This window comes from Juglans regia, chromosome 9, assembly GCF_001411555.2.
Source record: "Juglans regia cultivar Chandler chromosome 9, Walnut 2.0, whole genome shotgun sequence".
Lineage (NCBI taxonomy): Eukaryota > Viridiplantae > Streptophyta > Magnoliopsida > Fagales > Juglandaceae > Juglans > Juglans regia.
In genome coordinates, this window is record NC_049909.1 from 21867144 (window position 1) to 21882637 (window position 15494).

Consider the following 15494-nt stretch of genomic DNA (forward strand, 5'->3'; position numbering starts at 1 on the left):
TTTGTTCAACGTACGCTAGCTGACAGATAATTTCTTTTTAAGGCTAATCTTTCGTGTAAATCTCTACAACTGGCCGGATTCTTATTTTTAAATTAAATAAGAATCTTGACTACGAGTTAAAAAAAAAAAGTGCTTAAAAATTCTAGAAAAATAAAGTATAATAAAAGTTTTATTATAAAACTAAAGTAATTTCGGATGTTGATTCGTTGAACAGTGTGTGGTTTAATTTGTGTGGTTGACACTGCGCATGCTCGTTACAAGAAGTACTGTTTCAATTTGCTTAATTTTCTATCGTATTTTCTTGGTTTAAAGGAACAATTTATCTATATACCGAAACCATGCCCTTTTCTTTCATTAACGCTGTCTGTTCTTTTTCATGCACGCGTTTCGCTGATGTTGAAAATTTGAAGTGGTTGTGTAGAAGTTGAAGATAGGCAGGTGTTCTGTCATTTCGTGAAGACAATCACCAAAGAAAAATTCTATGGAACGCCCGGGTGCATAAGCCCCGGCCCGGCGTGCACCAGAGTGACTGTCCCAGACGTGGTGTTACGTTTGAACTTTTAAGTCAAAACGTTACTTCATTTTTAAAACTCAACTAGGTTGTGTTTGGATGTTGAAGTGAGTTGAGTTGAATTGAGTTGAGAATATAAAATATTGTTAGAATATTATTTTTTAATATTATTATTATTTTGAGATTTGAAAAAGTTGAATTATTTATTATATTTTGTATTGGAATTTGAAAAAATTGTAATGATGAGTTGAAATGAGTTGAGATGAATTTGAGATCCAAACCTTAGAGATATTTTTGGAAGAAAGAGTAATAAATATAAAATTCTCATTCTATCTTATCATTATAATTTTTTAAAATTTTCATATAAAATATAATAAACAATTCAAAATTTTTAAATCTCAATTCAATCTTTTTTAAATTTTAAAATAATAATAATATTAAAAAATAATATTTTAAACTTTTATTTAAAATTAAAAAATTTTATCTGACCATCCAAACATATTCTTAAGTTTTGAAAATTATATTAAAAGGAAAACTGAGAGAGCTTACGTATAAAATTCTCTAAATAAAAATATTTTTAAAAAGTAATGATATTCACAAAATATATTTCACAATACATTTTATAATACATGTTGTAAAATAGAGGAATGATTTGTACAATTTATAAATAGACAAATCCGCACAAGCATTTGTAAAAATATAGACCCCACCTTAAAAAAATGTAAAAAATTATTTATTATTAGTGAGATTCACTTTTTAACAAAAGACTTGTACATGTTTGTCTAATGAGACTTGTACTTAATATTACTATGTAAAATAATGATATTTTTATAAAATGATATTATTTTTATAAGGTATTGTGAAAAATAATGTGTGTTTATCATCTTGCATCTCATTTTCGTTTAGGTTACGTTTGGTTGCAAGATTCAGATAAATTCAGTCTAATTTTGAGCAGAATCTAATATTTAAATACCCAACTCTCAAATTATTAAACTCATATCAATCCAAAACTTCTTTACACGTGAGATCCATAATCTTTTTCAACTTTCCATAAAAAGTATTAAACTCATCTTAATATCTAAACACACTTTAAACTCAGTTTAGATAAGCCTTACATAACGCTTTTCACTACTCAACTCACTACTATACATAAAAAATTGAATCCAACTAAACTCAACTAAACATTCAAATGCATCCTAGCCTCTTACAGACAAAAGAAAAAAGCTTAGGACAAAATAAACGAAGAAATGCACGAGGATCTTTATAAAATAGTGGGTTAGTTGATCTTTATAAAATAGTGGGTTAGTTTTATTTTAAAATTATTTTATTGTTTATTTAAAAAAAAAAACTTATTATTTTTTATCATTTATTTATTATTTTCTTTAATTTGTTTAATTTATTTTATTTAATAATTAAAAAATAATTATTAATGAAGTTGTATATTTTAAAAAAATTTTTAATGATTAAGTATGTTAAAAAGTACTTAAAAAAAATTAAACTACTATAAAATAATAATAATAATAAAGGGCAGTAAGAATTATCATTATCCGGAAAAAAAAAAAAAAAGACACAGATGCGCCGCGGGCTATTGCACTCGGGTCGTTCTGCGGCAAGACTCATCACCAAATGCCCGAAAAAGAGTTAGGAAGTCAACTGGACACCACATGGATGGGGGGACGGTGCAAGGCTTGACGTAGTGGGTGACGCAGAAGAAATTTTTATCCTTTTTATAATCTCAATAATTTTATAAATTGATATAATTTATTAAATTATAAAAATATTTTTATAATAAAATATATTTGATAGATACATAAAATCACGATAATTTATAAAATTATTATTATATAATTAATTTTTAACTGTCACTCTATATGATAGCATACTTTCATTTTCCTTGAGAAAAGTAAGAGCTTGTCAGCTACAGGAAATAAAAATGCAGAGATATATTTGTAGTACACCCCGGTATTTAAGCCTTTAACAGTAGTTAATCAGATTTCACGTGCATTCATTTTGTTGGTCAACAAGTGTGGATGCGTTGCATCTTAATGAGATCATGTACCTGTTTAACGTATATAGTATAGAAATTAAAAGATACAAATATATGGATCTAGATCTAAGTGGTTGGACTTTCGCTTTCCCATTCAAGATTATGTTTTTTAATGGTAGTATCTTTTGGACAGGATAACCCAATGGAATATCCTTAATATGTTGAAATTGTGGTTGGTTTGAATGGTTCATTGCTTCATCTTTCCGTGATTTCATTTAAAAGATAGAGACACTTGACCATTTTCAACAATAATAAATATGGTGTCGTATCCCAAAGCGAAATAATAATTATTTGATCAATTTATTTGCCTATGACTCAGTTGTCATGGCTTTAACTCAATGAATATGATCCGTTTATAAATATTTCAAACTTTAGAGTAATTTTATAATATTAAAATTTATAACTCAAACTTCGTTGACAAACGTTTCGTTTGGATGTTGAGTTGAATTGAAATAATTTGAATTTTTTATGAATAGTAGTGAGTTAAAATAATAGAATGAGTTTTATAGAGACCACTTAAGATAAATTTAAATGTATTTAGATGTTAAGATGAGTTTAGATATATTTATATGAAATTAAAAAATGTTGTAAATTTCACATATAAACAAATTTTGAGTTGAGAGATAAATTTAGTGATTTGAGTTAGATATTTTATGTTTAAATGTCAAACTCAATTTAAAATTAGATTAAATTGAAACAGTCTAAGTATCAAACGAAGCCTGAACAAACGAACTTACAACGATTGGGATGATACGTCAATGCCTTGACTTGCAAGCGATTGCCTGAATGATTGTGGCATGTGTTGGTTTCAGCCAAAAAAGAAAAATGAATTAAAAAAAATTTAAACAACATGATCAAATGTATTTGCTTTTTAAAATTGTTTTATTATTACTGACGTGGCAGGCCACGTTGTCCCTAATTTCTTTTGAGATCGAATGTAATGTTGTTGCTATTTCCAAAAGGACCTTAAAAAGACCTTCAAAGATCAGAACATCTATGTTCTTCCAAATATGCAAGCCCCTCACAATTCACATGCATGCTTTCCATCAAGTGTGTCACTCAATACGCAAAGTTGCAAACAAAATACAAAACAAAATATAATCAATCAGGTTCATCTACTTTCCAACTGCTGGTACAGAGTGTAGAAACACACTAGTGAGCCGAAAAGAAATAGTTTCTGCTATTGGGAAAACGGACAGCAATAAGAAGATGCTGAGGTCGGAATCAGACAGAGGCGGTCCCTTCAGAGGCCTCCAAGCAACTCTGCTAGATCGTAGGAAATTCCAACATTTTGTCATTTCTTTTAATGTTATGTTCACCGTTTTTACTCTCTCTTAGGCCTAGCAACATCAAAGAGATTTTGATTCAGACGCTGACCAAACATCTTCGTGGAGAATGAGTCGGTAACATGTCTCCTGGCCTCTTTGCCCATTCTTTCAGCCATCTGGGGGTCCTGCATAAGTTTAGCCATAGCCAAAGAGAACTGCCGTGGAGTAGGATCACAAAGAAATCCTGTCTCCCCATCCTCAATTGTCTCTACAGGGCCCCCACTGTTGCATGCAATTACCGGTTTATGAGCTGCCATTGCTTCCAGAGGAACAATCCCAAAGTGTTCATCCTACAATAATCAAACATTCAGCTATTAACCCTCCTTTCCTTTTCCAAAACCAATCAATTTGGCATATAAACGCCAATGAGGGAAGCATACATCTTACAATACCAAACGCCATCGCACCTTTGGTGTATAAATTACGCACAGAGAATGGGAGAGAAGTGCAATTCTTTCGGCTGTTGAGCATGATGTAATGATCTTAACCTGATTAGATACTCCTTCCTTTTCTGCTAAGCTTTTAAGCTCTTCCAAGTAGTCAACATTCTCTTTCAGGCGTTTATCATACCCACCTGAAACAATAGATATAGATGATTTATGCCCCTGTAAATGCAAAAGCCAATCAAGTACAGTACTTGATGGTAATAAACTGCTCAATTACTAGTCCTACTAGTCCTGCACATTGGCCCACCCAACCACTGTTTTGGCCCAATCCGACTTGGCCTGCAATCATGTAAAGAGGGGGGGGGGAAAAATTGACCCGACCCGACCCGACCTCACCTCCTGCAATCATGTAAAGAGAAAAATGATCCGACCCGAATGGTCGGGTTGGGACCGTTGGGTAAAGACTATTGATTTTTTTTTTCTTTTTTCCATCACTGCCCTTTTTTATCATTTGAGGACTTTTATCAAACACCTACTGTGCATCCATTTCTCGTGGCTTCCAGCATTTTATTTACTTTCTTCTTCACCATTTACATTACAAACAGATTGCAGTACATTAAAATGGAAGGTTTCTAAAAAAAAAACTACTGAAGAAAATCTAAAAAGTCCAATACTCAAAAGCATAACAACCCTTCTTATGTGGAAGAAGTTATGTGGAAGAAGAAATGGACCCAAAGTCCGACAGCCAAATCCTGAAAAGCAATACTGCACCAAAATCGTAAAACACAAATTTATATTTGGTATCATCACGTTAAACATCAAACTTTTCATGAACGCCACCGAATCAACTTCTCCTCTTCCTCGTCGTCTTCATCGGATGGTGGAGAGGGGGACGAGCTGCATCCTCGGCCCACCGAATCAACTTATCCTCTTCATCGTCATCAGATGATGATATGGGACCCAATGCTATTTGTCAACCACAGCTGGCCCTATAGCAGGCCTCCTCTTCATCTCCACAGACAAGGCTGCTTTTTGCAGTGAGAAAGCCATCAAATTCTCTAGTCCAAGTGGAGAATTAAATAGAATATATTACAAGGTAACTCACACTTTGATATTTATTACATATATATATACCTCTCTCTCTCTCTCTCTCTTCATGCCTGCCAATATCTTCAAGTAATACAAATCTTGTGCAGGTCTTGATCCCAGTACGAAAGATAAAAAGAGTCAACCAAAGTGAAAATGTGAAGAAGCCTTCGCAGAAGTACATAGATATAGACTCAATAGTTACCGTTGATAATTTTGAGTTTTGGTTTATGGGTTTGGGTCTGATCTTCGGGTCTGGAATCGGGGCCGTAGCAGAAGCTCACCATGTGGGTCGTAGACGACGAAGTCGTCGCAGGGGAAGAAAACGGAGATCTTGCGGGCAGTGAGATGGGTCGTCGTCGTCGTGTAGATATCCATGTCCGCTAGATCATATGCCTGAAACTGGGGCACGTATGGTTGATCAAGTAATCTTCACCGTTGTTTACATCGAAAGCCATGTTCTGCTGATGATGAAGAAGAGCAAAGCAAGCCACCATCTGTGAGAGAGAGAGAGGATAAAGAAATGTTAAGACCTTGCTAAATATCTTCTTCCTTGCGGGTTGGTTGTATGCAGGATGACAAATGGATGAATATGCAGGTTGCGTGTGAGAGTAAATGGATGAGCACAAGCTGTTTGATAAAAAGCAGTAGAGCCACACCATTCATTGATAGAGGTCCTTCTTCGAGGGAGGACCAACCTCCATACAAGAAAATACTTCAAGCTACAAATATTCCAGATGATTCCTCTCAACGTCCTCTCTGCTCTCCCTTTTACCCAGTACAATACGGACAGCATCTTCCATAACAGAAAAGAGAAATAACGATAAAATAACAAAGAAAAACAACAGTACTAAAATGACAGACCAAACCAAAACGCACAGCTTCAACTAAAATAAACACCCAGTAATTTTATTCCTCTCAGCTTCAAACGGCAACGTACCTCTTTAGAATAAATCTTCTCTTTAACCCACACGACGTCATCTCATCTCTTCAACAGCAGCCCACTACGAACCAAAACACTTCAACACTTCAATGCTCACGCTTAAGCACTTCACTTCCGTAAGAGCACTTTCGTTAAATTAGTCAAAATTAAAGAAGAATTTTGATAAATATAAGAAAATTTTAATTTTTAACTATTTTATTCACATAAATCTCTATATTGAAATAGTTATAAAATAAATTTAATTTTGATTATTCGCATTAAATCTCTACATTAGATTATATATTTATTCATTACATAATAACGAATAACTAATAATTTTAAAAATATTTAATTTTTTTAATTATTAATTTATTTAATTTTATCTAGCTAGAGGTGGCATTAACTTGCGAACAATTTCTTTTTATGTCAGATTGCCGACTTATTTCGCCAACTGAATTGTTTCTTACCACATAGATGTTGTATTACAGCCAACCATGCTTTAATTACAGATTTAGTTACAAAAAGAAAAGGGAAGACCACCATGTCCTAAGTTAAAGAAAGACTATCTAGCTGTAAAACAGAGGATATAAAGAAACCCAGTGCCCAGACTTCATTGCAAGACAAGGTATCACGTAATTGGTCACCACTAAAAAATTAGTCTTGATTTGAAGCACACAACGCTTTTTCAGCATAATTAAGGTGGTGATGAAAAAACAAACTCCAAAGACTCGTGATTCTGCAATCATTTATAAAAAAAATAAAAATAAAAATAAAAAAACTAGGTACAAGATATCTCAGTATCTCATTTCTGTCAAAAATAGTGTGGAAGTCACAAAAATTTGAGACTTGCCTGCAATGATCAAGGAAGCCTCATCTAGGTTATAATTTCGGAAGACATCTCCTTCAAGTGTTTGAAGCATAGCAAAGGCTGAAATTGCTAGGTCTATATTCTTTTTTCTCTCAAATTGGTTGATGGAGAGAAAAAACAGAGGAAAAAATCTTTAAAAAAAAAGGTTCTAGTAGTTCAGATGGTTCCCACCTACACAGAATAACCCCCAAAAAAAAACGTCAGCTTATGGTTTCCTCAAAACATCGACTTCTATCGTGATGTGCAGTGAAAATATGAACATTGTGCTCATGGGACGCAAGTTCACGGCAGTTTAATCTTTCAGCTCCACCTATAGATCACGTGAATGTACCCACGTGACAAATTAAATGTTAAAAGGTAGTTGCAAGAAGAACTGAAACAGGACAGAGTGGAGAGCAAGATTGCAACGAATTCACAAATCATGGAATACACCAAAATTAAAACTTGCCGTCAATAAAGTAAGAAGACCATGACGAATACAAGGAGGGCGCAGAATGCAACAATGTTTAGTCCATCTGATTGTACATCTGAAAGGGTTTGAATTTCAGTTTATATTTTGTTCAAAATTTGGAAGACCGTAGTTGCCAGGGTTGATGTTGTTTGAATAGCAAATGCCAAGCACAAGATTTCTATTTGTTGGAGAACGCCAAATTTCTAATCAATACTGGAGCACAAAATGCTACGCTTTCAAATAAAAGCAACAAAAGCAAAGGAATGTATAAAGCAACCAAGACAATCTTCAATGCCGCCACCACCTGCTCTCTCATTCTACAACCACCAGCTCTATCAAGCATTTCAGATTTATGCATCAATCACACCAATCAGTCAGATTTTCCAAAAACAAATTACCTATGCCAAGATCCGGATGGATGATGGCGATGTTCAATTTGGAGCTCTCCACCTTCTTCTCCATTCTGCTCGGGTATTGAGATCGCTGCTCACTGCTCGGCTAATGGCTAATGCAGAACAAGGTTGGCGTATATTCTATACATTTACGTCGTCACTATTACATCATTAAAAAAATTAAATTTTTATTCTTCAATTTTAAGAATTTATATATATTCTTATACTCTTCATAGCAGATTTATCATTTTTACGCCACATCAATCGTTCTCTCTCGATTTTACCTTGACCGTAATGTAGCTCCTTCCACCGAGAATCTGTTCGCCACCATCACCATTTCTCCAAGCCTAATGCATCGAATTCCTCCTCTCTTTCTATCAATTAACACTAATACCGTCTTCTTTGCCTCTTGCACTAAATTAGGCTCCTTTCGCTACCCCACGGTCGACCATCGACATTGGAAGAGTATAATATAGTCGAGTTTGGCGTCATTCAAATTTTGGTTCGTGAAATAATTCAGATTAAAATTTTTTAAAAAAAGCTTTGAAATAATGGGAATAGAAAAATAAAAGACAGATGTTATATTCTTTACATTTATTTCGCTTCCATCCTATAATGTTCGAAATGGCATTTTGCTTACACTATTTGCATGATCCATGGCGATAGCTGGGCTTTTTTTAAAGAGGACGCGTCGCCATGGACAATAGGCTGGATGATCTTGGTCGACCCAGCAAATTAAAATAAATGAAAAAAAATTAAAACAAGAAGAACACGACACCTGGGTTTCTCAAAGGTGCAGGGACATGTGTCGCCATGGAGAAGAGCCAAAAGAGATTAAGAAAAGCATGTGCCCCCATTTTCGCTTCTGACCAATGGATGATTAATGATTATTGTCATTTGCATATATATGTTTCAATATCCCTGGAACGGGCCGGGTTTTGAATTGACTCTGGGCCCTTTTGGAATAGTCTACCTTTCCAAAATGATTATAAGTTTTACACAATAACGGGCCCTCTTTGGTCCAGTTTGGTTTGGCTCTTTACTTAAAATAAATAATTTTTTTTTTAAAATAATTATTACTCATTCTCAAAATACGAAGTTACGAACATATATACTCGCGTCTAAATATTGTATGAGATATCATTAATAATTAATATTATATAAATAATTTTTATATCATAGGATAAAAGAATGTATCATTTGTATTTATATTTTAAAAATATTTAATAATTTTTTGTTTTCTAGATTTTGATACCACCCTTTTGCACCTACTGACTTTATTGGGTGCCTTGCAATTATTTCTGTTTTGATCTATGCGCTGTTACATGGTTTATCGTCCATTTTGTTGACTTGGGTTGGTCGACAGAAAGCTCAAGTTAATAAATGTAGAGTAATGGAGGAAAAGAAAGAGTATGCGATCTCTCTTGAACCCCAAAAGTCTTCCCTTGAATTACTTTCATTTTCCCCCCCGTGATTTCTAATTCTATGCTCTTTTGACGACGCGTTTTGAGAACTTAAAAAAAAATAAAAGTACTACAAACACAAAAATATCCTATAAAAAAATATACAAACTAATATGATTTTATATAATACGTTTGATCTAATTTAAAATAAAAATAATTTTATAATTTAATATATTACAATATGTCACGTCAATTTATATTATTTTTTAACTAGAAAATACCCTAACTTCATATTTAAAATTAAAAAGGTACATTGTTAATATTATTTATTGGTTGAAGTAATTATACAAGAATTTAAATAAAGTCGAAATAACTTGGCTTGTAAATGGATGGAAAAGGAAAAAAAAAAAAATGTTATAAAGTCAATTTGGAAGAATGTATGTGTGATTATAAAGCCATGAAACTTTTTGCTAAAAGTAGTACTTATTTTCACCACCGTCCATTTAAATAAGATAGAACTATCAAATCTCATCGACTCTTCTCCTCCCTCATCATTTCTTTTAAAAGAGACCTGTGACCATTATAATTAGCCATAATGTAATAGAAACCTTAGCAGTAAAGCTTTCTATTTTTAATTTTTAATTTTATTTTTGGGATGCGACCAGCTATCTGGGGAGATCTCTCTCCTCCATTCTGCTTCACACACCACATAGACGAGGCCCAAGACAGCTAAAAGCATCAAACCATGACTACTAGAATCATGTTAATGGGCGATCACTCTGTTCATGATTTGATCTTGTAGAATCATTGTACCTCTCTCATTGCATCATTTTTTTTTTGGTCATACCAAGTAAGATGTTTGTGCAACATTAAGATATACGAATTTGTTAATAGTAATACTATTTATAATCTTTTCATTATCTTATAATATTAAATGATTAAAAATGATTTATTATATTTTATTTATGAATATATCATTTAATACTACATCATGAATATATTTTTTCTTTTGTTAAGCATATACACTTATATATTTTAAGATTGTAAATATTATTTTTTAAATAAAAAAATTGAACTAATATAAATAAAATTAGGATGAGGTAAAAGTTTTATGATAAGATTAAAATGAGATTGAAACTGTCCATCATAATCAGGACTGGTGCCAAACACCACTCTAGGCTTGTCCCATTGTGATCACTAACACCAACTCCTTTTGGCAATACAAACATCGTATCAGTTGTCTAAACAAATACCTAAATCTTATCTTTAAGCATAATTAACGAGAACAAAAAAAAAAAAAAAAAAGAACCCAAATATCAAAGCATAAAGTCAAGAATAGCACAGCCAATGATATATACGTAATTTCACAAGAAACTTATACAGTACAGTACAGACGGCTACGGTAAGACACCGTATACTGCACGAACGCGTAATTTTATCATTTGTCTATTTCCATTGCCATTAATGTTTCCCAATCTCCACTACTCTCTCTCTCTCTCTGTCTGTCTCTCTAGTCTCTCTCTCTCTGCAAGTTTGCAACGCGATGTGCCTGAGGAGTTCCTTCTCTCGTAGATTCTCCAGGTCTTTCAAGGAACTGAACGAGAAAAGCGGGCGCGTTCGCGACTCGGACGAGGCCGTTGGGTCAGGCAGGGGAGGAGGGGCGGGCCAGCCCGACCGCTCATGGGCCGGAATGCTCCCTGAGCTACTGGCAGAGATCATACAGCGTGTGGAGAGGAGTGATGGCGACCTCCGCCAAAACATCGTTGCTTGCGCCTGCGTCTGCAAGAGGTGGAGACAGATCACCAAAGAGATCGTTCCTTCCCCTTCCCTCACCGGCATAATCACTTTCCCTTCTTGCCTCAAAAAGGTTCTTCTTCTCCTTGGGGATATCACTGTTTTCCTCTTGTTTTTTTTTTTTTTTTTTGTATTTTTTAAAATCCATTTGCAATTTTGGATTAGTGTTTGATTGAAAGTTTTGAAAAATAGCAACCTATGGACCTATGGTCGTCTCGATTGGAAATCCGAAAAAACAACAAACTAAGAGAGAAGAGAGAGGGTTTATCACTTCGAGGGGGATCCGGGCCTCCTGTTTACGTCTTTTGGCAATTGTGTTTTCCTTCGTGATTTGTCATATGGCATCTACACCCTTTTATACGAGAGCTTGCAGCTTATTTAGGAAACTAATTATGAGAATATTGCCTAATAATGAAGACATTGCCGTATCATGCACTTCATTACACACTATTTCCTAATAAGGGAGAGATTACAATGTTAATCATGCAATTGTTACGGAATATTGTAGAAATATTACCATACTTATAAAAAAATATTACCGTAGTTGGGATCGTACAGACACATATATTCAGAAAGTGGATCTTTTTGGTGATATGCATTGAATTGTATCTTGTCCGGGTGTTTGTGATTGTATCTTTTTGTTTGGTTTGCAAATTTTATTTTTCAATTGGGCGTCGTATTTGGGCACAAGGAATCTAATGTGTTGTTGGTGATTGTTTTATAGAAATCATGTTTTGTTCAAGAATTAATATCGTGCTTTCAGAACATAGTCTTCAAGCTAGTTTATTGATGTATCCGCATGTTTTTTTCTTCAATGTGTTTAAGAAAATATTAGGTATAACTTTTGTTCTTGCCACCCTACACGTGGTGCTTGTTTCAGTCATTATTTTGATGGGATGTGGTTTTGCAGATCAAGTTGCTTTTGGTTTGGTTTAGCTTCCTTATTTATATTTTGGGTTTCATGATGTCTATTAGTTGATGAGATTATAATTCTAATTCGGATCGGTGGTCTTATTCTTTTGCGTTAAATGCAGCCGGGACCACGTGAGCTGCCACATCAATGCCTTATAAAACGGAACAAGAAGACATCAACGTTTTACCTCTATCTCTCCCTTACACCGTGTAAGTGTATATTGACTTATAAAAAAAAACACCGCCTAAGTCTATATTTGTGGAATAGCTTTCTATAAGATTTACAGAAATATGAAATCGAGTTTGTGGTCAAAGCTGCCTTCTATTCTTCCTCTGGAGGAATAGTTTCTTTTTTGACTGGAGAGTCTTGGCATTTATGTCACCAAAACCAAAATCAAATGGCTACATTGCAATTTGTCTAACTAGTAGATTTTTTTTGGCTAGATGTCAAACCTATTAAATTGACTTCCAGCTTAGTAGGTACATCTGTGGGCACATTTGCATTATGCATATCCTCCCAACAATTTACTTGAATCCTGAGTCTGACCCATTCCATGTTAGTTATAGAGTTGATTTCTTCCATTCATTAGTCTTTCCTATGATGGAACCTTTTTCACTTCAAAGAAATTGCTCAATGGGATCTCAGTCAAATGGCCCTAAGGTCGTGGGTTGAAGTACTGTTGAATGTTTTTTTTTAAAGTAATGCGACATGCAGTCATGGAGTGCGCAAGTACCGTGTAGTCGCTTTGAAAAAGAGTGAAGTCCACTATTAAAAAATTATTATTTTTTCATGTGGGTCCTGTATTTAGTCATTTTTTTCAAAGTGATTGCACTGTACTTGCGCATTCACGACTGCAACTATCATTTTTTTTTTTTTAAGCAAATGATTTATTGGTCAAATGGTCCTACGGTCGTGGGCCAAGTAGGTGGCATTGTTGAAGTTCTATCAATGATGAGATTGTAAAGTTATGAAGATAATAGGAACATAATCAAGGATTTTCATTTTGAGAAATCCAAACTTAGACCACTTATGATTGTGATTTTTGGATTTGCCAAAGCTAAAGAGTAGATTAACCTGTTTTCTTTTAACCTTATTGTTGGACCTTCATGACTGCACCGTGGAAATACTTGAAGTTATGGCTCAATTAAGTTTTTCTTGTTTCTTCTTTTGGCAGCATTCACAGATAAGGGAAAGTTTCTCTTGGCAGCACGAAAGTATAGGAATGGTGCTCACACTGAGTATATCATTTCACTTGATGCTGATGACCTATCTCAAGGAAGTAATGCTTATGTTGGAAAGTTAAGGTAAAACATTCTTGTTTAAAACAGTTTAGATGAGGAATTTTCTGATTTTGCATGTGAGTGCGTGCACTCACACGTAATTGCTGGACTACACCTCTAGTCATCTGTTAAGTCTATTTATTTATTTATTTTTGTTTTAAGTTCTATAGAACGTGTCTTTACTTTCTCAGTGGATAAATTTTGGGATTTTGAAATATTTTACTACAGGTGTGCATCTTCAAGTCAAACTTGTTCTGGTATATGGGCCATTTGGTAGATTTGTGTTATAAAGTAGAGCAAAAACAAGCTAGGTTATCTTTTTATTATTATTATATAAGCAAAAACAAGCTAGGTTGTCTAAGGAAATACAAAACCAACTTTATAAACAGTTCTATGCAGTCTATTTTGCTTTTAAATTTTCAGAGATTGAGCTGATATGCAGCTAAATTTGATTGTTGCAAACAACTTTAAAACTCAGATTAGCATTCTATCATCCTATTGGATTGTCTGGTTTGCAAAATGGTTACTTATGCGCCTTTAATTTATGCTGTCTGCCTGCCTTGGAAATTTCTGTTGGCTGATTTTTTTTTTTTCCCTTGAAAGTGGTAATCTGTTGTCTAATTTGTATGGTAGAATGACAGAATATGGTGTGATGTCTGGATTCTGTTAAGAATTGTTTGAAGGATCTGTCAAGTAAAAAGAAAACAATCTTTGCATTCCTGTTTAATTTGAAATGTGTTGCAGTTCGGACTTTCTTGGCACGAATTTTGCAATTTATGACAGCCAACCACCACACAGTGGCGCAAAACCCTCAATTAGCAGAGGCAGCCGTCGTTTTGCAAGCAAACAAATTAGTCCCCAAGTTCCAGCTGGGAATTTTGAGGTTGGGCAGGTCTCTTATAAGTTCAACATTTTGAAACCTAGAGGACCAAGGAGAATGGTTTGTTCGCTGAAGTGTTCATCGCAGGGAGAAACTGCTTATGACAGGTCTCTGAGTCTGGGCAAATGCAATGTGAAGAAACTTGAATCTGCTGGTTCTGGATGTACAATTTTGAGGAACAAAGCTCCAAGGTGGCACGAACATTTGCAGTGCTGGTGTTTGAATTTCCATGGCCGGGTGACAGTAGCATCGGTGAAGAATTTTCAACTGGTTGCAATAGCAGATCAGAGTCAGCCAGGAGGAAAAGGAGATGAGGAAACAGTTCTCCTTCAGTTTGGGAAGGTAGGGGACGATACCTTCACCATGGATTACAGGCAGCCCTTGTCAGCTTTCCAGGCATTTGCGATTTGCCTAACTAGCTTTGGTACGAAACTGGCGTGCGAGTAAAATATATTCTGCTGTATTTATGTTTATTTAAACATGTGGTGCCGTGGACGTTGAATTGTCTTCTGCTTTACACCGCTATCTATAGGTTTGAGTGGCTGGGGAGTTTGTGATGTAAATGTTGCTATTTTATGATTATGACATGGCTTCCGCAGAAATTATTATTAGCAAACAAACCTAGTGTCAGCGAGCATGTTGGTTTTTCTAATCCACATTGTATATTATGCAATAATCATTCGAGTTTGGATTTACAGATTGACGGCTATTCTGGTCATCTCTCTCCCGGTTGTACTACAAAACAATTGCTATCAACCATTTTGTCGTGTATGTCTCAACGTTGTACAGATTCTTTCACGGTCGGACCCAAATCCATAATCGCAATCCAATCCATAATCTCATTCTCACCCGCATCACCACCTACGGTCCTCTTCGTCATCATCCGGTGCATTCCATCTCCGGTTTGCCTTCCACTACTTGGTATAAGGATGCAACAGCCGGACGGGATGATTATTCACCAAAAAATTAAGCATTCAGACTTCCTCTGCGCACCCACGCCCTCGCTCTCGCCAACCAACAGTTCACTCATCATCGTCCTCGGACTGTCCGACTCTGAAGGTTACTGTACCAAGATTGAGTGTTCGACGAAATTAGAGTTTTTGTGGGTGGGACCTCTTGCAGTTATTTGCTGATTTTACTCTCTGGGTGGGCATTTGATTCACAAAACAGGTAAATGAACTATGATTGCCGTGCCGAAGATCACATGTCGATGATGGTTGGGAAATTGGAAAC

At 34.9% G+C, this 15494-nt stretch overlaps 2 protein-coding genes across 4 annotated transcripts; one reads left to right on the forward strand and one right to left on the reverse strand.

Annotated features, from left to right (window-relative positions):
* Nucleotides 1-3520: 3520 nt before the first annotated feature.
* Nucleotides 3521-6150, reverse strand: LOC109005814 (alpha-1,3/1,6-mannosyltransferase ALG2-like). Of its 3 annotated transcripts, XM_018984854.2 has the most exons (4): nt 6018-6150; nt 5564-5855; nt 4294-4460; nt 3521-4176 (listed from the first exon to the last, which is right to left on the reverse strand). In XM_018984854.2, exons 2-4 carry the CDS (start codon nt 5643-5645, stop codon nt 3883-3885), a joined length of 543 nt encoding a protein of 180 aa, XP_018840399.1. In that variant the 5' UTR covers nt 5646-5855; nt 6018-6150; the 3' UTR covers nt 3521-3882. The 3 variants fall into 3 exon arrangements, with proteins under 3 accessions (XP_018840399.1, XP_035549678.1, XP_035549679.1); XM_035693785.1 differs by having other exon boundaries at nt 5564-6150; XM_035693786.1 differs by lacking the exon at nt 6018-6150 and having other exon boundaries at nt 4559-5579.
* A 4663-nt stretch (nt 6151-10813) lies between these two features.
* On the forward strand, nt 10814-14956 carry LOC109005813 (tubby-like F-box protein 7). Its single transcript, XM_018984853.2, has 4 exons — nt 10814-11261; nt 12223-12310; nt 13276-13405; nt 14126-14956. Exons 1-4 carry the CDS (start codon nt 10938-10940, stop codon nt 14706-14708), a joined length of 1125 nt encoding a protein of 374 aa, XP_018840398.1. The 5' UTR covers nt 10814-10937; the 3' UTR covers nt 14709-14956.
* The last annotated feature ends 538 nt before the right edge of the window (nt 14957-15494 follow it).

Bases quoted from the DNA above. Each gene is read 5' to 3' on its own strand.
- LOC109005814 (XM_018984854.2), bottom strand. From the start codon at position 5,645: ATGGTGAGCTTCTGCTACGGCCCCGATTCCAGACCCGAAGATCAGACC. The intron at 4,461-5,563 runs GTAACTATTGAG...CTATTGTTTCAG, and splicing joins AAAACTCAAAATTATCAACG to GTGGGTATGATAAACGCCTG. The intron at 4,177-4,293 runs GTGCGATGGCGT...TGATTATTGTAG, and splicing joins GCGTAATTTATACACCAAAG to GATGAACACTTTGGGATTGT.
- LOC109005813 (XM_018984853.2), top strand. From the start codon at position 10,938: ATGTGCCTGAGGAGTTCCTTCTCTCGTAGATTCTCCAGGTCTTTCAAG. The intron at 11,262-12,222 runs GTTCTTCTTCTC...CGTTAAATGCAG, and splicing joins TCCCTTCTTGCCTCAAAAAG to CCGGGACCACGTGAGCTGCC. The intron at 12,311-13,275 runs GTAAGTGTATAT...TTCTTTTGGCAG, and splicing joins CTATCTCTCCCTTACACCGT to CATTCACAGATAAGGGAAAG.